The 20,949-nt window shown below is 38.1% G+C and overlaps 1 protein-coding gene across 3 annotated transcripts in view; it reads right to left on the bottom strand.

Moving 5' to 3' along the window:
- Positions 1–8,574: 8,574 nt before the first annotated feature.
- The window catches only part of KLF8 (Kruppel like factor 8), a 66,012-nt gene continuing 53,637 nt past the window's right edge, over positions 8,575–20,949 (bottom strand). For all 3 annotated transcript variants that reach the window (XM_032266090.1, XM_032266088.1, XM_032266089.1), the window contains one exon: positions 8,575–15,737. In XM_032266090.1, the coding sequence (XP_032121981.1) occupies positions 15,556–15,737 (182 nt within the window). In that variant the 3' untranslated portion in view covers positions 8,575–15,555. The remainder of the gene's footprint in view (positions 15,738–20,949) is intronic.

Below are 20,949 nucleotides of genomic sequence, written 5' to 3'. Positions count from 1 at the left end.
CCCAGCATGATTCAGTGAAACACCCACCCTTTCCCCACCAATATGCAATACCATTTTGTTATATTAAGTGACGCAAGTGTCAAGTTTGGGGCCTCCATTTTTGTTCAAATACTACACACAGTTACTTATCATAGCTTTATAATTAGGCTTAATACCTGGTGGAGAAAACCTCACGAGTATCAGTTTTTCTCTATTAAACCATTAGTTGTGTGGATTATATTTTTGCAATGTTAAATCAACTTTGCATTCATAGAATGAACTCACCCGATCATAGTGTGTTATTCTTTTTACTAACAAATAATAATAAATTGTTGCTTTTAATAATTGCTATACATTTCTGAATTTGTTTTGCTAACATTTATACCATGAATAAGATTGGCCTGTAATTTTTCTTTTATAAATTGTCCTTGCCAGGTTTGAGAATCAAAGTCTTATTTGTCTTATAAAATGAATGTAATACAGCTCCAGGGTTTTCTATACTTTTTGGGCATATTTGTTTAAGACGGGAATTATTTATTCCTTCAAAGTCTCAGAGTTTCAGAGTTTCTTTTGTGGGAATAATTTAATCTACTAGTTCAATGTTTTGGATATTTTATTCTTTCTTGAGTTAATTTTGATGCTATATTTCTCCTAGGAATTTGCTGGCTTCACTGCAATTTAAAATTTACTAGCATAAAGCTGTTAATAAAAGACTTGGAACCAACCCAAATGCCCATCATGATATACTGGATAAAGAAAATGTGGCACATATACACCATAGAATACTATGCAGCCATAAAAAATGATGAGTTCATGTCCTTTGCAGGAACATGGATGAATCTGGAAACAATCATTCTCAGCAAACTGACAGAAGAGCAGAAAACCAAACACCACATGTTCTCACTCATAAGTAGGTGTTGAACAATGAGAACACATGAACACAGGAAAGGGACCATCACACAGTGGGGTCTGTTGGGGGTTGGGGAGCTAGGGGACGGAGAGCAGGGGGTGTGGAGATTGGGGAGGGATAACACTAGGAGAAATACCTAATGTAGGTGACGGGGGAAGGAGGCAGCAAACCACCATGGCATGTGTGTACCTATGTAACAATCCTGCAAGATCTGCACATGTACCCCAGAACTTAAAGTATAATAAAAAAATTGTAATTGTTTCATTTATCCCATAATTTCTTCTGAAATTTTTCAAACCTATAGAAAAGTTGAAAGAATATTGCAATGAACAGCCACATGCCCTTCATCCAAATTTACCAATGGTTATCATTTTGCCACATGACTCTTTCCTATTTATCTATCTATCCACATGCACGCACACACATACAGTCACACACACACACTTTAGTGGGCATCACTTAAGAATAAATATATTCTCCTACATAACCACAATGCATTATCATAATTGAGACAATAAAAATAATTCCATAATTTTCCCTACTATAAGGTTGTACTGAAATCTACTCAATTGTCCATAAAAATAACAGGAGCACCGAAGCCGCTTTTGTGCATTGAACGTTTGTTTTCATGGGTTTGGTATTCTACAGGAACGGAAGACAAAGTCTGGAATCCATATAGATAGGAAATCTAACAAGAGACCCTGATTCCATACATTTGAAACCCTAAAGAGCTATACTCTCAGTGAAAGGATGAAGTAGAAGTAAACATACCCAACCCGTACCAACCCCCAGAGAACTGCAAGGGAAGTTGCCTGGTTCCTAAGCAATGCAGGGGATAAAGCTATCACTGAGATTTTGTAACTCAAGCACACCCTTATGAGAATTACAACCCAAATTCCCATCATCTAGGTGGCCCTAAAAACCTCAAGCTGTTAAGTGAATTTAATGTCATTCTACAATAATAATACCCCAGGACCTGAAGGAAGCACATGCCAATTCCCTGTAGAAAAAGGTTCCATCATCTAAGTTCTTAAAGAAGTCCTATAAATAAATTTTCAATAATGGGCTGCTCACCACAAAAAAATACCCAGTAACAGAGCAGAATAAGGAGCCACGAGGGAGAGCTGTCACAAACAAACTGATAGCAGAGAAAGAGCCACAAAAACTTCAGATATTGGAATTCTCAGACATAAAATATATAATGACTATGCTTGTTACGTTTAAAGAGGTAAAATGTAAACTTAAAATATGTGTAATGAACAGTACGCTATAAAGAATGATCCTACAGATTTATAAAAGAACCAAATGGATTTTCTAGAAATTAAAAAGACAAAATAAAACCATAAAACTAAGATTAAAATCTCAATAGACACTTAGCATTTCACTAAAGTATAGTACTCTTGGGCATTAAACTCAGCGTAGTTGATGGAGAACAGAATATCATTCCAGTATAATTTGTAATTAATTACAAATTACATAAGGAAAATGTACTTTTCAATGAAGAAATCTGGAAAGTCGGCCGGGCGCGGTGGCTCAAGCCTGTAATCCCAGCACTTTGGGAGGCCGAGGCGGGTGGATCACGAGGTCAAGAGATCGAGACCATCCTGGTCAACATGGTGAAACCCCGTCTCTACTAAAACTACAAAAAAAAAAATTAGCTGGGCATGGTGGCGCGTGCCTGTAGTCCCAGCTACTCAGGAGGCTGAGGCAGGAGAATTGCCGGAACCCAGGAGGCGGAGGTTGCGGTGAGCCGAGATCGTGCCATTGCACTCCAGCCTGGGTAACAAGAGCGAGACTCCGTCTCAAAAAAAAAAAAAAAAAAAAAAAAAAAAAAAAAAAAAAAAATCTGGAAAGTCAGGTAATACAGTGATCAAAAATAGCATTTCAAATGTTGGAATAAATTTACATTATGTACCTCATGACCAGATGAAATGTGAAGTATACAGTATAACATATAGTATTTTCACAAAAATTATTTTATCTGAATGTCATAAGGAAACAATTCTAATAATCCATAATGAGAAACATTCTGTAAGTCCTGGCCTGGACTCTAAAAAATTCAGTGTCATGAAGAAGCAAACAAAATTCCAACATACTTCATTAAAACACACCAAAGAGACATAACCAAATGTAATGTGTAAAACTTCACTGAATACTAGATAGGAAAAAAAAAACCCAAAACTATAAAAGGCATTTTAGGGACAATTAGATTTCAATATGATGTTATAGTAGGTAAAGTTATGCAATTATTTTTATTCTCTCTATTATGATAACGCATTATGGTAACGTAAAAGAATATATTTGTTCTTAACCAATGCACACTAAAGTATTTATTGGTCAATTGTCATGACATCTATTCCACTCATTTTCAAATCGTTCAACTGAAAGTTTGCGTGTGTGTGTGTGTGCACACATGTGTGTGTTTGCGCACAAGCGTGCATGTGCATAAATAGGTAATAGTCATGTGGCAAAATGATGACCATTGGTAAATTTGGATGAAGGGTATATGGGTGTTCATTGCAATATTCTTTCCACTTTTCTATAGGTTTGAAAAATTTCAAAAGAAATTATAGGATAAATGAAGCAATTATTAACAGCTTTATGCTAGTAAATTTTAAATTGTAGTGAAACCAGCAAATTCCTAGGAGAAATATAACATCAAAATTAACTCAAGAAAGAATAAAATATCCAAAACGTTGAACTAGTAGATTAAATTATTCCCAGAAAAAAATAAACTCTGAGATATTCAAGGAATAAATAATTCCAATCTTAAACTTATCCAAAAACTATAGAAAACTCTGGAGCTGGCCCGGCATGCTGGCTCACACCTGTAATCCCAGCATTTTGGGAGGCCGAGACCGGTGGATCACCTGAGGTAGGGAGTTTGACACCAGCCTGGCCAACATGGTGAAACCCCATCTCTACTAAAAATACAAAAATTAGCCAGGAGTGGTGGCGGGCACCTGTAATCCCAGCCACTCAGGAGGCTGAGGCAGGAGAATCACTTGAACCTGGGAGGAGAGGTAGCAGTGAGCCGAAATCACGCCATTTAACTCCAGCCTGCGCAATAGAGGGAGACTCCATCTCAAAAACAAACAAAAAAAAACTAACAAACAAAAGGAAACTCTGGAGCTGTCTCAGGCCAATCTTATGGCATAAATGTTAGCAAACCGAATTCAAAAATGTATAGCAATATTATAAGTAACAACTTATTATTTATTAGTAAAAAGGATAATACACTATGATCAGGGTGAATTCATTCTATGAATACAAAGTTGATTTAACATTACAAAAGTATAATCCACTCAATTAATGGTTTAATGGAGAAAAACTGATACTCATGAGATTTTCTCCACCAGGCATCAAGTCTAATTATAAAGCTATTATAAGTGTGTGTAGTATTTGAACAAAAATGGAGGCCCCAAAATGGACACTTGCGTTACTTAATATAACAGAATGGTATTGCATATTGGTGGGGAAAGAGTGGGTGTTTCAAGAAATCATGCTGGGACAACTGGTCATCCATGTACAAAAAAATGATGCAAGACCTTTATCACATCACATGCAAACATTAATTATGGGATGAATTAAGATCTAAATTCAAAAGACAGAAATGTAGTGATTTTCTTTTCTTTTTTTTTTTTTTTCTGAGACACAGTCTCCCTCTTTTGCAGACTGGAGTGCTGTGGCGCAGTCTTGGCTCACTGCAGCCTCTGACTCCTGGGCTCAGGAGATTCTCCTGCCTCAGCCTCCTGAGTAGCTGAGATTACAGGCACGAGCCACCGAACTTGGCTAACTTTTGTATTATTAGTACAGACGGTCTTTCACCATGTTGGACAGGCTGATCTTGAACTGCTGACCTCAAGTCATTTGCCCACCTTGGCCTCCCAAAGTGCTGAAATTACATGCGTGAGCCACTGCGCCTGGCCAGAAATGTGATTTTAGAAAGAACATAGGAAATGCATTGGGACATGATCTCAGGATTGAAACCTATGGGGAAGTGGAAGAAGCAGTACAGAAGGAAAGGAAGGACTGCAGTACAGTCACAGCAAAGGCCTCAGACAATCCTATGGGGGTTCTGGAGCTAGAATGGCCCTTCAAAGCCGTCCTGAATTGGGATGGAGGTCAGGGCCTTTATATACTCACATGAAACAGCCATTGGATGCAGTCTGATCCTGAGAAAGGTATGTAAATTTTGGTAAGCCCTATCTTGGGGAGAAATTCAGCTGAGATCTATCTGTTCCCAACACTCCCAGTAGCTTGACAATGAGTGCTTCTGTCCTGGAGAGTGGTATCTGGGAGGCACGTGACAGCATCCACTATAGACTTCAACAGACACTTCAACAGAAAAATCCAAAAGGTCAATAAATATGTGAAAAAATTGTCTCTTTATCAGTCCACAGGGAAATGCCAAAAATCCATAAAACACGCTTATCTGCCATTAAATTGTAAAAATTAAAAAAAGAGACTGTAGCATATATTTGCACAGATGTAGAGAAATTAAAATTCTCATACACTGCTTGTAGAAATGCAAGTTCGTGCAACTGCATCGAGAAGCATTTTGCATCATCTAGCTAAAATAAAAAGAAGCAAATGCCCTTTGTCCCAGCGATTTCACCCTTAGATATTTTGAGAAATTCTTGCACATGTATACCCCCAGGCATTTAAAAGAGCATTCATAGAAATATTGTTTATCTAAACATTATTACCTTTACACTTGAAACAACACAAGGGAAGTTCAAAGCTCAATGTGATTAATAGAGTTGTTTATATAATAGAATACTACAGAGCTATGGAAATAAATATCTACATGGATTAATTACACAAGCATAATTTTGAGAAAAAATAAAACACAGAAGAACACATACAATATGATTCAATCTATTTAAAAACAGGCAAAATTAAACTATGATTTAGGTTTGCATTCATCAGTGGCAAAAATTTTTGTTTTCACAGGGAGGAGAATAATCATCACTCAAAATAAGATAGAGGTTACCTCTGAGGAAAGGGAGGAGATGTGGTAGTAAGAGGTACCTGGATGCTTCTGGAGGTCTGGGCAATAAACGTTTCATATCTGAAATTGAGTAGTGGACACACGTGGGTTTATGCTATCATTATTGTTTCAATTGTAGATATATGCTTTATTTGTTCCTCTGTTTTTATATTTCATAATGACAAGAACCAAAATAAGAAAAGGAAAATAAGTGTTTAGAGATGACCATCTGCTTTTATCAAGGTTCAGCCACATTATACAGAAAATATGATTTAGAGAAAATGCTAAGGGGAGACAGACAGCCCACAAGTATTTCTATAAAGCAACAGATCCAGAGAGCCAGCATGAGGAACGAAGCAAGCAAGCAGGAAGGCACTCTGTTCACTCCTCAACTAATGAGGAATACAAAGCTTATGTTCTGGGCCTCTCACCCTCAGCTGTTCTGGCTTCTTATGGTGCATTAGCCAACAGGCAATGATTGTTTTTACCAGGACACGTACCTTCCCCTTGCTGACCTATTCTCGTTCCTTTGAAAATGTACCGGGTCCCATTCTCTCCTACGCATGCAAATTCTCTGCCAGGTTACTCTTCCTAACCTGATAAACAAAGCAGGCTAATATACTCATGGGTGCTCAAACATAAATTTACATATTAACTATCCTAAGTAACCCCTAAACATTTAAAATAGCAGATTTCAGAGAAAAGGTACCTTTGCATTCACTGTTCTCTTCCTGAACTCTCACAGACTAATTTTAGACCCTCAAACTCAGACCCTTTACTTCTCTCAATCATAGGCATGGTAATGTGGTTTGTAGGAATTCTTCCCAAACAATATGATTTGTTTTTTTTTTTTCTCAACAATGTGATTTGAAGATGATTTCGTGTAGATTAATATAGATCTACCTCATTTTTATTAACTGCTGCATTGGATCACACGATGTAAGATACCCATATCACACAATTAATGGTATCACACAATATAACAGCCATTCCCCTATGGATAAGTATTTAAGTTGTTTATAATTCTGCACAATTACAAGCAATGCTTAAATTAATATGTTTATGGTATATGGACTAACCTGTGTATAGCTGAGAGTTGCTCTACTATAGACACCAAAATGTGAAATTTCTGAGACATAAGGCATAAGGCCTTTTTGGTCATAATAAATATGAAAAAAATTCCCCTCCAAAACAACTACCATTTTTATCTCCAGCCAGTAATTTATGATTTCCCCTTTCTATATCATTTGCCAACACTTGGTCTTATAATACTTGTAAATATTTTCCAGTTAAATGAATGGAAATAGTTCAATATCGCTTTATTTCCCTAATTACTAATGAATTTTTTTTTTTTTGAGATGGAGTCTTGCTCTGTCACCCAGGCTGGAGTGCAGTGGTGCCATCTTGGCTCACTGCAACCTCTGCCTCCCGGGTTCAAGCGATTCTCCTGCCTCAGCCTCCTGAGTAGCTGCGATTACAGGTGCGTGCCACCATGCCCAGCTAATTTTTGTATGTTTAGTAAAGACAGGGTTTCACCATGTTGGTCAGACTGGTCTTGAACTCCTGACCTCGTGATCCACCTGCCTCGTACTTCCAAAGTGTAGGGATTACAGGCGTGAGCCACCGCACCTGGCCTCAACATCTTTTTTTATGTTCATTGACTACATGTAATCTCTCTCTGATTTGTTAATTTCTTTTAAAATTGTTGTGTACTATATTTTTTCTTATTGGTTTGTAGGATTTTTAAAAATACGTTCTGGATAGAAATCTTGCATTATATATGTGGCTATCTTTAAATTTTGTTTATGGTGTCTTTCATGGTTCACATGTATTTAATCTTTGAAAATACTAAACATATCTCCATAATAACACTGAAAACACTACCGTGTTTCTTCACATGCGGGTCTCTTCCACCAGAGAGTGAATTTCTTGAGAGCAGGAGCTGGGTTTTATTCATCTCCATAGCAACCAGAAAAGAGACTGCATTATTGTAGGTTTTTAGTCAATATTGGTAGCCTTGAATTGATAATGCCTTTAGCCCAAAGGCATGACATTGACTCTTAGAATAAAGAAATGAGTAAAAAAATCTGTGAGATTTCTTATTTTTTATCATTTGTAGTGAAAATCTCATTCTGGTAGCCCCAGGAGCAGTCACTTTTCAATTTATTCTTTCTGCTCTTGGCCTCAATCTCCATCACAGAATTTCCCTCTTTCTATTTTTCTCCCAGAGTTTCTCTGAAAGGTGAGGCAACTTCCACATCTTCACTCAGTGCTAGAATTTTTACTGCTGTGGCTTTGAAGTTTAAAGCTGTCCCAATACCCTCCTTTCCCTCCTTACTTCTTGAGAAAACATAAACAAAATGAGAACAGATCTGTGCAACAAAATCTAGCCAACTAAGTCTGTATGCTACAAACTATTGTCAGATCCTTTGTAGAAAATATGCAAAAGGAGCACAAAGCCTTCATGAAGCTCCATTCAGGGACACGGCTGAATAGACTCCCCAAAATGGGGAAGACCTCATATGATTAAACAGAGAAACTGTCATGATTAAGACAACCTGGCTTCCTTTCTTATCCTATAATACTATATAGTAGTTTCATTATAACTTCACGCAGCTATGAAAAAAAGTGATCTACTCATGTCATGCTAGACAAACAGAGATTGGAGACAAAGTCAAGAAAATAGCCATGATTTCTGGAGTTTAAAATCTTTTTATTAATAAAAAGTACAATAATTAAACTGAACAAGATTGCTTAGTACCCAAGCACACACCGTGCATGGATGCCATAATGGGAGAGTCTCTGAAGTAGAACAGAGTAATCTCTAAGTGGCCATGCTAACAGAGGCAAATCTTGAGATCTTGAGTATCTCCAGGTGCATAACAGACTTGTTTATGAGAGATTGCTCACGATCCTAGCCTCAAAGCCATGCCTCTGGAGCAAGAACTAGTATAAAATAGAGGAAAAACAAGGTGTTGCTCTAAAGCACTAAAATAATGAGGCACAAACATAAGAGTTATAGAGACTCAAGCTTAATATACTGTTTTATAATTTCTTTAAACAAACTAACAATGACAAAAAATCCAATTAATCCTTTCACTGCAGGCTCCTTGCCCCAACACAAAAAAGAGAACCAGTTTCTGGCACTGCTCTCCTGCTGTGACCTCCTGTCAAAAAACAGGGATGGACACCTTAGGAATTCTCTTCCCCTTTTAATTCAGTGATACAATGAAAACAGCACTGCATACAACATAGTTACAAAGTAACGTCCAACACAGCTACTTACAGTGACTCTAGGAAAGGAAGGAGAGTTTTTAAGTTAACAAAATAATGTCTCTTCCTCTGACCCCAACCCAACACCAGAAAAGGAAATGGAGAGTAAAACCAGTGTTTGGAAAACAAAGAAATATCCTGCCACTGGTATAAATCCCATCCTCTTCCAACCCACTCCCACCCTCAACCACCCTACCCAACTTCCCTCCTCCTACCTATACTATTCAGAGTACAGTAAGTCGGGAAAGAGGAAATGTAAGTGGTGAAACTGAACTGCCCAACGTTTAAAGGGCTCTGGAAAATTGCCTTTGTGCTTCTGAGAGTGTGATATGTGATGTGGTCCAAGCAGAGTTACAAAGGGGGAAGAATACAGCTTTTGAAACAATGAATTTTGCCTACCTCTTCCTTTAGGTCCTAATACATTTCAAGTATGGAAATGGATGATAACCCTATTGTTAGTAACAAAGACGTAGGGAACGTGAAAGTAAGAGAATAAATAATATTGCTTCCAGTGGCCACTCTTCAATGATCCTTCTTACTGATTCAAATTTATCTCTTTATCACCTACGAAGCCTAATCTTCTCGTTTACATTGGGAAAATATAAGGTATTATAACTATCATAATAATGGTTATAATACTTGGTTGCTCACTTAAAGATCTCTCATCATTTTTGCCAACATAATTTATGAGAAGCCTCACAATATTCCTGTGAGGTAGATATTGAGATCCCCATTTTGCAGATGGATTAACTGAGGCACAGAGAGGTGATCTGACTTGCCTAAGGTCAACCAAGTGAGACTTGTAAAAGTATAGAAGAGAGGTGACGCAGAGTAACATCACTGTTGTCAGAGAGCCATATTTAACAGTAAGAAAAGATAGTGCTGTGTGTTTATTTAAATTTGGCCCACCCAGTTTCTTCTGTGTCCATCCCTCATACAAGGATTAGCAAGCTGTGGAGCATCAGTAAGTTCCTTTGGCTTACTTAAGGTTAGGTACATTCTCGATGGTTTGGATCATAAGAAAACTTTTCGGGAGCAGTACAGACCTTAGATTCTTGGAACTCAGATCACAGAAATCCCTAATTCCAGAATTTTGCAGACCACTTTGTTTCAAAGAGCTGTTGGAGTTCTAAAGATATCACTATCATGTACATACACACTGTGCTGTAGTTGATCAAAGTTGCTTCCCATGGGTATACAGGTTAACAATTCAGATACTGCTATATATGTACACTGAAGTTGAAAAATTAAATAAATAGATGACAGAGGTTGAGAGCCAGGTTTCTCAGTATTAGTGTGGGAGGTTTCAGATAAGTAAGAGGAAGAAGCTAGAATGATTCATGTGGTAACAGATTAGAGTTGAAAACATCAATATGAACTCATGTTTAGCTAAAAAAAAATCTGGATGATTACATATAGAAATATTTATAGACATGCGCATATACATAGGATAGTATACACACACATGTTTCCTTGCTCTGTTAGCTGAGATGGCCTAGAAGCAACAATAGCCCAGTAGCAACAAGGATACCTAACGCCCAGATATTGGTTTCTAATATAATTATCCAGTAAAAGAAACCAGGACTCCTGAAGAAATGGCTGATTATAGGAGTAGGCCACAAAAGATGTAAGATGAGCCTGGAACATTTTGCAATGGCAGAAAGGATATGCTAGGAAAAAATGATGGGAGTACATCAAAAGGAGTTGCGAATCACCCAAAAGAGCTCCCAACTGCCAAAGCTGAAACAATTTAAGCCACAAAATAACCTAGTAGTAATAGATTATAACTCAAAATATAAAATAAATATCCATGAGTCCATGCTGATATAAATAAAGTATCATATAAATAAATAAATGGGAGAGAAGAGACAATCTCCCTTAAACAATGATTCCAAATAATTTATACAAGATACTTGCTCTCAAGGATGTGGCATATAACTTACCATTCCTTAAGCATGCGCTGCACATAGTGATTTCCTTTCAAAATGTACAGTATGGAAGGGAGGAAAAAAAAGAGCACAGGGGAGAAACCTGACAAAGACTATTTCAGCCAGGTGATCAAGGATAACAACAGTGATAAGTCATGTAAATACAGGCATACCTCGTTTTATTGTGCTTTGCTTTATTGCACTTTGCTGATATTGCATTTTTTTACAAATTAAAAGTTTGTGGCAACCCTGTGACCAGCAAATCTATTTGGCACCATTTTTCCAACAGCATGTGCTCACTTTGTGTCCGTGCCAGTAACATTTTAGCAAGAAAGTATGTTAAAATAAGGTATGTACATCGCTTCCAAGACATAATGCTATTGCACATTTACCAGACCACAGGATTGTATAGACATAAAATTTTATATGCACTGGGAAACAAAAAAGTTTGTGTGACTTGCTTTATTGTAATATTTGCTTCACTGCAGTGATCTGGAACCAAATCTGCATCATCTCCAAAGTATGCCTGTATGATGTGATGAAAATGGCACTTCCTCTCTGTGGTCCTACTCTCAAAAAGCTCATAACCCCAGTCTAATTATGAGAAAGACAACTGACATTCCCAGTTGAGGAAAATATTTCTCAAAACTGTCAAGGTCACTAAAAACAAGGAAAGTCTGCGAAACTGTCACGATCAAAAGGAACCTAAAGAGATATGACTACTAGATGTAATGTGGAATCCTGAACAAGATGCTGAAACAATTCTTTTTTTTTTTTTTTTTTTTGAGATGGAGTGTTGCTCTGTCACCTGGGCTGGAGCACAGTGGCGAGATCTTGGCTCGCTGCAACTGCCGCCTTCTAAGTTCAAGCAATTCTCCTACCTCAGCTTCCCCAGTAGCTGGGATTACAGGCACCCGCCACCACGTCCAGCTAATTTTTTGTATTTTTAATAGAGACAAGGTTTCACACCATGTTGGCCAGGCTGGTCTCGAATTCCTGACCCACCTCGGCTGGGATTACAGGCATGAGCTACCGTGCCCAGTCAGTGTTTTTACCTAATATCCTTTAAAAAGGATATTAGGTAAAAACTACAGAAACCTGAATAAAGTATGGACTTCAGTTAATAATATGAACACATCAACGTGTTTCATTAATTGTAACAAATGTACCACACTAATGTAAGATGTTAATAACAGAGGAAACTGGATGTAAGGTATATGAGACCTCTCTGTACTAGTTCACAATTTTTCTGTAAATCTGAAACTGTTAAAAAATAAAGTTTATTTTAAAACAATTTAATATTGAAAATTTTTGTCTTGCCCATAATGCACTCTGCCAATTTAATCTACCCAGTTTACACTCTTCACAGTTTTTCCTAAATTTTATTATAATTATGAAGCTTATTATGTTCAACTGCTGATCATCAGATAGAGGAATTCTGCTGCAACAAATCCCAGAATATTATCCAATCCTATTGATGCCCTAAGCAACTGTCCAGGCTACTGGTGCTTTGCTGTTATAAACACAACAAATTCAATTGAACCCCAAATGCTATTCAAGAGAGATACATCTTAGTTCCTTTCCACCACCTCACTGTCTGTCTAGCAAAGTTTTATGTGTTTTTGGTATAATAACTCAGTAGTGTTCTATATTTGAATTCCTGTACTCTATAAAATTCTGTTAATGAATCTTGACACACATCTTAGACCATATGTAAGCATTGGGAAGCTTTTATCATTTTTTGAAGCGGAGAGAGAAATGAGAATAGGGTTAAAATTTCTTTACTATAGACAATTAACAAACATAAAGTTCTCTCATTATGTTACAGAAACATTTTTAAATAAAGGCTCAGATGTCAGGGACCCCAATATTTGGGATACTAATTTGATCAATCTAATTTGATCAACAGGATATTTGATCATCTTCATTTATAAATAGATCATATATCTCAAGGCAAAAGATTCTGAGGTCTGAGGGGAGCAGTTCAGTTCTGAGCTCTGAAAAAGGAGTATCAGGATCCAAATTATGAAGAGAATGAGTAAGCTTGGGCTCTACTGTGAAATACGGCATCAATTAATCATAAGCTTAAATGTATGTTAATTCACCTTTACCAATCTGTCTTACAGCTACATTAGAGGTCCCCTGTAACAGACTGGCCTTCAAGATCTCCTAGTGCTTTAGCAATTATGCACGTTTGGAACTTGTATACCCAAAATTAGGAAAAAGCCCTGATTGATAACAATGATAACAGTAAAAACCCACATGTCATTTTGAAAAATGTTGGATTCACAGAGAGTTTATGATATAGATAGACACTGCAAGTTAAAATGAGGTAAATAAGATCTAGATATTATAGAAGTGTTAGAAGTGTGTGTCTAATGTTATCTGGCAATGACCACAAGTACATATTATTTGCTATTTAATCAGCTGTAGATGATTTTTGAGGTCTAAAGTTTTTCTGAAGAATAACATATAAAATTAGACAAATATTGCCACCAATCATATAAACTTTAATTTGGTTTCATAATGTGATCCTGGCCAGATGTGGTGGCTCATGCCTGTAATCCCAGCACTTTGGGAGGCCAAGGCAGGCAGATCACTTGAGGTCAGGAGTTTGAGACCAGCCTGGCCAACACGGTGAAACCCCACCTCTACTAATTGCAAAACTTGGTCAGGTGTGGTGGCACACACCTGTAATCCTAGCTATTCAGGAGGCTAAGGCAGGAGAACCACTTGAACCCAGGAGGTGGAGGTTGCAGTGAGCCGAGATCACTCCACTGCACTCCAGCCTGGGTTGACAGAACGAAACTATGTCTCAAAAAATAAATAAAATTATGTGATCCCTAGGAGAATGAGCATGCAGGTGTATAAGGCCTCAAAGAAACATCTGGAGAACAAATCTGACCCGTATTTGTCTCATCTGTAAAATATAAGGGATGAATAGGACTAGATGGTTAATGGGATCCCTTCTTGGTGCTAGAATTCTACAATTTAGTGAGAATGGACAGCCTCAGGAAATAGTAACCTAAAGTATTCAAGCAGGGTTGAAAAGAAAAACGTGTTCAATATAAAGACAATCTTTAAAAGAGAGGCTGAGTCCAAATTCAAGTGATGTAAGTCCCCTCCCAGGGGAGGAAATATGCCATATGGAGGTAGATCTGTGGTCCAGGGCCAGGAACAGAGGATTTTATACCCCATATCATATTATAAAACAATCTGATTGGGCAGCCAAATGAGTATATTATGCAACCTGCTGTAATAGCTAAAATAAATGGCTTAAGTTTTCATAGCAGTTGCAGAACATGAAATTGCTTTTTGTACGTCAGTTTCCATGAAAAGCATCTTATGATTCATTTGAAACAGGAATGAATGCCAATAATTCTGTGGAGTGAACAACACTCTGTTCTTCCAACCCCTCACTTCTGTATGACACGCCCCTAGTGTGTGATTTCTCATCATGTAATATACTCAATTGTTTGTGTAAATGAAAAAATAAGCAGCACAGCCAGTCCCTCAAGACACTGTCTCAACAGCCTGCCATTTGAATGAGGTTTGTGATTAACAGCACTTTAGATATCCTGTCCAAATAAATGTACCCCTCTATTTGTTCTCAGGATCATCCTAGGTCTGTTTGTTCCTGTCACGGCCCAACCTACTCTCCTGGAACATTTTTTCCTTACTGACATGTCTACATGTGCTTTGAATATCTGTCCAAATTTAACCTAACAAATAATCATTGTGCAGCAAAATCTTAATCCTGAAGGAGAAAGTGAAAGAGAAGAGGAGGAGGAGGAGAAGGAAAAGAACTCCTCATTCTCTTGATGAACTTAAGAAGCAAAAGCACCAGCACCATCTGAAAACCAAACTTTAAGAGGAAATAGGATTAGATTTATTAAAACCTTTTGAGTTTGGTATGGGACTCAGCTTATTCACTGGAAATGTGCCTCATACTCAGAAACCGAATCCCTGTAAATCTTACCACTCAACTACACTGTTATGGTCTTTCCATCTAGGAACTTAAAAAAGTCATTTAGGACACTATCAAACCACCTTTAGGTACTTATTTAAAAAACATATGGATAAGAGTTCTAGAAAACAAGAGAAAAATAGGAAAGAAAAAAGCAGCGTATGTTTGTTCACAGCCTTGAGTTTGATTCCTGTTTTGTTACTGTAGGAAAAACGTCCTATTTCAGAGCAGGGGGTATGGGAGGCATCCATGGGTGCCACACTGGAATTCAACCCATATGGAGGTTGACAAAAATGGGTCTGGACAATGGAGAGGTGAAGGTGGAATATGAAGAACCCCACGGGAGACCAGCTATCTTTCCCTCCAGTCTCCTCAACTTGGCTCAGTGGGCTGCTTCAACTCCATTTCAGATGCAAGCTGAAGTCAAAGAGGAAAAAACTGTCCTGACCTCAGCACACAAACAGGAAAGATATGAGCACAGCTTCTCTAGTGCGACTTGTGCAGCTCACATGGTGTCATGGCGACGGCGATGCAGAGACAGGTGGTCAGAACGAGAAAAGCTGCGGTTGCAGTCTGTGCACCGGAAAGGCTTGATGCCTGTGTGCTTGCGGAAATGGCGAGTGAGCTCATCGGAGCGAGCAAATTTCCAGGAGCAGCCATCCCAGGTGCACTTATAAGGCTTCTCTCCTAAAAAGCAAATGTGACAAAACAAAGAGAATCAGAGAGGGGGTGATTGGACACTAGAAAGATGATAGAATACATAACTTGCATCGAGGCTTTAGTGAAAAGGTTAGGTAATAACCTTGATGGCATATGCTCGTTCATCTTTTAAATTAATTAATTAATTGAGAAGCACAGTATAAATGTACATGATGTTTTGAGATGTATATACACTGTGGAATGGCTAAGTTGAGCTAATTAACATACATATTAACTATATACTTATCACTTTTTTTGTGGTGAGGACTCTTGAAATCTACTCTCTCATTGATTTTCAGTAATACATTGTTACTTACAGAAGTCCTAAAGAAAGGCCAAGATGTTAGAGTGGGAATCACATAGCCTCTTGTTCAAATAGGCCTTGTGTGATCCGGGTCTACTACAAACTAGCTGTGTGATCTTAAATAATCACTTCTTCCTGGCTTGGTCTCTGTTTTCTCACCTCTAAAGGATAAAAATATATCAGAAAGTTGTTCAAAACATTTTCTTTTTTAAAGATAGCTAGCAGGCAATATACCTAGGATCTAAACTCAGGTCTTTCGCACTTTCTTTTTTTTTTTTTTTTTTTTTTGGCACTTTCCATTGTACCACACTAGTAATAGTCCTCTCCTCTAATGTCACCCAGCAAACAGTCTAAAATAGAGCCATATATACACAGGATGAATGTGTGACTCACTGGAAAGGGCCCTCAGCTAAGGCTACAGGCCTTCTGTGTAAGGTTAGAAACTCAAGGGCATGTAATGGCATGAAGTGCAGTGTCAGGCGAAACTTTTTGAAATAGCTCCATGCCCAGAATCATTGGGTTGTATTTGAATTATATGTAGGATAGGTATGCTCAAGATAGAAAGCTAAATGGAAAAATAGTAGTATAAAAAAACACTAACAGAGTATGACCTCATTATGGTATATAGATCACACACCTCACATTTGTATACTCACAATAAAGGCAATATCAATACACTTGAAAGCACATTATGAGAGAAACTGCTAACAATGAATGACTATGTGGAAAGTGAGGACCGGGGATAGTGGGAAGAGAACTTTTCAGTTTTACTTTATACCCTTTTGAACTGTTTTAAAATGCTTTAAAATCATACTGTTGTATCATAATGAAAATTTTAAAACAGGAAATAAGCTATATGAACAACAGTAAATATTAATTGTGGATAAGTCTGGGTTGTAGGGTTAGGGTAATGTTTGCTTTCTTCTTGTTGTTTTTGGACATGGAGTTTCACTCTTGTTGCCCAGGCTGGAGTACAATGGCGCGATCTCGGCTCACTGCAACCTCCTCCTCCTGGGTTCAGCCTCCCGAGTTGCTGGGATTATAGGCATGTGTCACCATGCCTGGCTAATTTGGTATTTTTAGTAGAGACAGGTTTCTACATGTTGGTCAGGCTGGTCTCCAACTCCTTACCTCAGGTGATCTGACTGCTTTGGCCTCCCAAAGTGCTGGGATTACAGGCACGAGCCACTGTGCCCAGCCTGCTTTCTTCTTAATACATTTTTCTGTTTCCCATCTTCTACAATGAACATGTATTATTTTATAATCAGAAACAAGCAATAATGCAGACACAAAAATGTATTGGTATTCTAATAGTCTCTTTTGGTCTTTTCCCCTTTTCTCCTTGTAAATTATCTAGGGCATTTAATTTTATGCTGTTCTAAATTCTGGTGGCAATCTGGCTTGCATAAACTGTTTTCCAACTTACTACACACCACCTACCAATCCTCCCAAGTGTTTGCTAATTAACTGTATAGTATTCACATAATGAGCAACAGAGTGTAATCCAGTCTGAATCACAGCTTTGGAATATACCCAGGCAAACACTTTGAAGATTAAAGACGTCATTACTGATCATTTCAATATTCAGAAATTGCTGCATTAGCTGCTAAGAAGAATGAGAGATAAAGCTGAGTGTATTGAGACAAAAAGATGGCCAATGAAATGTTATCAAATGAAAAAAGATACTGAACAATCAAACAACACACATGCTCACAGAGAGTAGGATCTCATTTCTGTTTTCTAAACCTTGTTTCTGTCTCTGTCTGTCTGTCTGTCTCTCTGTCTCTCCCTCTCCACGCAGGAAAGATCTGGAAGGCTATACAACAAATTGTTAACAGAGGGAAGGAGAATGGGATTTCAGGGGATGTTTACAGAGTGTAAATGAAATTTTCACTTTTTGTTCTATGTGATTTTATATCATTTCCACACCTCCCAACAGCTGCATTGCTATCTATATGTTTTGTTGTGATCTCTCAAAAATGTCTTCCGAAAATTCCTATCTACATCTCACCCAAATGAGGAAAATTAGACTTGTAAAGCAGTGACACCCTGTGGTGATCAGAGCTTATTTCTAGAACACACAAATTACTGTAAATGAATTCAGCAGTGAGGCCCATTTTCCTATTTCAAAAGTAGTTACCTTGTATTACCACTGAACAAGCTCCTGTTTGTTACAGTGAACATCATACAACACAACTTGTGATCTCCATCAACTTTTCATTTGAATTAAAGAACAAAGCATATATTCAGAAAAAGAACTGATAATATAAAGCACATATATTAACTATGTGGCAAAGATAGTTAAGTGTGATATGTCGGGCATGGTGGCTCACACCTGTAATCCCAGTACTTTGGGAAGCTGAGGTGGGCAGATCACTTGAGGTCAGGAGTTCGAGACCAGCCTGGCCAATGTGGTGAAACCCCGTCTCTACTAAAAATACACAAATCGGCCAGGTGTGGTGGTATATGCCTGTAGTTGCAGCTACTCGAGAGGCTGAGGCATAAGAATCACTTGAACCTGGGGGGCGGAGGTTGCAGTGAGCTCAGATCATGCCACTGCACTTCAGCCTGGGTGACAGAGCAAGACTCTGTCTCAAATAAATAAATACATAAATAAACAAATGTATGTGATATGAATTCCAAGGCTAGATAATAAGCTCTGGGTTACTATGAAGGTACAGATATGGAGGCATGAAGAAAGCAATCCAGTCAGCTGATGGCAAGGTCTTGGCAAGGTAACGCAGTAAATGTACATATAGGGTTAGCCATGTTGGAGCATGGAACATCCTTACAAGAATATTATGAGATGATCCTTATTATGAAAGCCACATGAAAAACTTTGGACTATTTTTAAAAAGAGAATTTGGACTTAAGCATGAAAGGCAATGATATGCCCAAGGGAGTGAGGGAGAGAGCAGTCTGTCCTAGGTGTGAGCAATAATGGGGATGCACTGACAATAGAGAACATTAAAACAATAATAAAACAGACTAAAAGTCTGTTTAACTCAAGAGTGACTTGGTCAAAGTTGTGCATTAAAATTATTTAGCCATGCTGTGTAAGGTGATTACAATGACTAGGAGCCTACTGGGGCAATCTATTTGGCACATAAAGCTCAAATTAATTTTTTGCAGAATTGATAAAAGAAACAATAATAAATATAAGAATAAAACCTAAGAAGGTGCCAGCAAGACTGAAATAGAAAGAAAAACATTAATAAAAGCTAGCATTTATTGAGTATTCACTATATGCTGGATACTATTTAAGTATTTTACACTATTAATATTCCAAGATCGGGAAATAGAGGTTAAGAGGGGTGAGGCAACTTTCAGCAATGAGTAGTAGACTGCGATGTCAAATCAAGACACTGTAGTTTCATAATACATAGTTTTAGCCATTATGAATAAAAAGGCTATTGAAAATTAGAAATAATAGAACTTTAGAAACAAATAAGACATAATGTTAATGGTTCATGCCTGTAATCCCACCATTTTGGGAAGCTGAAGCAGAAGGATCACTTGAGTCCAGAAGTTTGAGACCAACCTGGGCAACATAGTGAGACCTCATCTCTACAAAAAATAAACAAAATTAGCCAGGCGTGGTGGCACCTGCCTGTAGTACCAGCTACTCCAGAGGTTTGAGGTGGGAGAATCGCTTGAGCCTGGGAGATCAGGGCTGCAGCAAGTCGAGATTGTGCCACTGCACCCCAGCATTGGAAACAGAGTGAGACTCTGACTTGGGGAAAAAAAGGAGATAATGTTAAGAATCAATGATACATTTGGAGCCTGGGTAAATGGGTGATGCCATTATAAATATACTGGGACTTGACGGTACGCTTACAGTACGTTTAACGAGAACTGTTAGATCTGTATTTCCTGCTTTGTATGACTGCAAACACGGGGGGGATGAAGTGCTCCATTGCATGCCTGGCGTCTGCAGATAAGCAAGAGTCTCATGGCTCTCTGCTGGAAGAAGATCTACCAAAAACAGAGATGGCACTCTCTAGGACCCTTAACAATGAATCACAATCTTTGGAAGGCAATGAATCAGGCATTTCTGTAGCTGCTTCTGTCCCAAGGAACCTGTGGAGTACTAGCAATAGAGAAGTATATCTAGGTTAGACACAAAGGTTTAATCCTATGAGGCTTTACCCATTTACTACCTGTGTAACTATTCAAAATTAGAAATAACAGAACTTTAGAAACAAATAACTCAAGACATAAGAGAATATTAATGGTTGATGCGTGCTTCAGACAGAGAGAGTATAGCACTTGTGAAACATTGCATTAAACTCAGTGTAACTATTGGCAAATTCCCCATCTCTATAAATGGCACCTCCATTCACCCAATCACCCAAAGCAGAAAGCTTAGAGTCACAAATGTCCTTTCAATCATCAGTGTACTTCCTTCTCTCCATCTCCACTGACGACATACTAGTTGGGCTGTCATCATTTATTGCGTGGATTGCTTCATTAGCCTCTTAAATGATCTTGCCCCTTCTACGCTTGCACCTCAATGCTTTCTCCACCCACCACTGTGCTCAGTATGTCCTAGCTAAGCTTAACTAGTACCAGTTATTAGAACAAGGCAAGCTTAGTGCCATCTCACTACTTTCGTACTCTGCCTAGCCAAGAATAGTCTTTTGCCAAGCTTTTTGCACAGCTTGCTCCTTCTCATATTGTTATTCTCCCTACTTTAAAAACTTCCCTAGTTACACTAAAAGTCCAGACTTCATCACTATGTATCATATCCACGTAACAAAACTGCACTTGTACCCCTTAAACTTATACAACTGAAAAATAAATGGAGAAGAGGGGTAGAGCAAGTGGGCCAGATAGAATGCTCCACCAGTCATGCCCTACCAAGAACACCAATTTCACGACTATCTACACAAAAAC

The sequence above is a fragment of the Sapajus apella genome, unplaced genomic scaffold (assembly GCF_009761245.1).
Source record: "Sapajus apella isolate SASKATOON/1434 unplaced genomic scaffold, GSC_monkey_1.0 scaffold154, whole genome shotgun sequence".
In the NCBI taxonomy this organism is placed as follows: Eukaryota; Metazoa; Chordata; class Mammalia; order Primates; family Cebidae; genus Sapajus; species Sapajus apella.
This window is presented reverse-complemented; position numbering and strand designations above follow the sequence as displayed.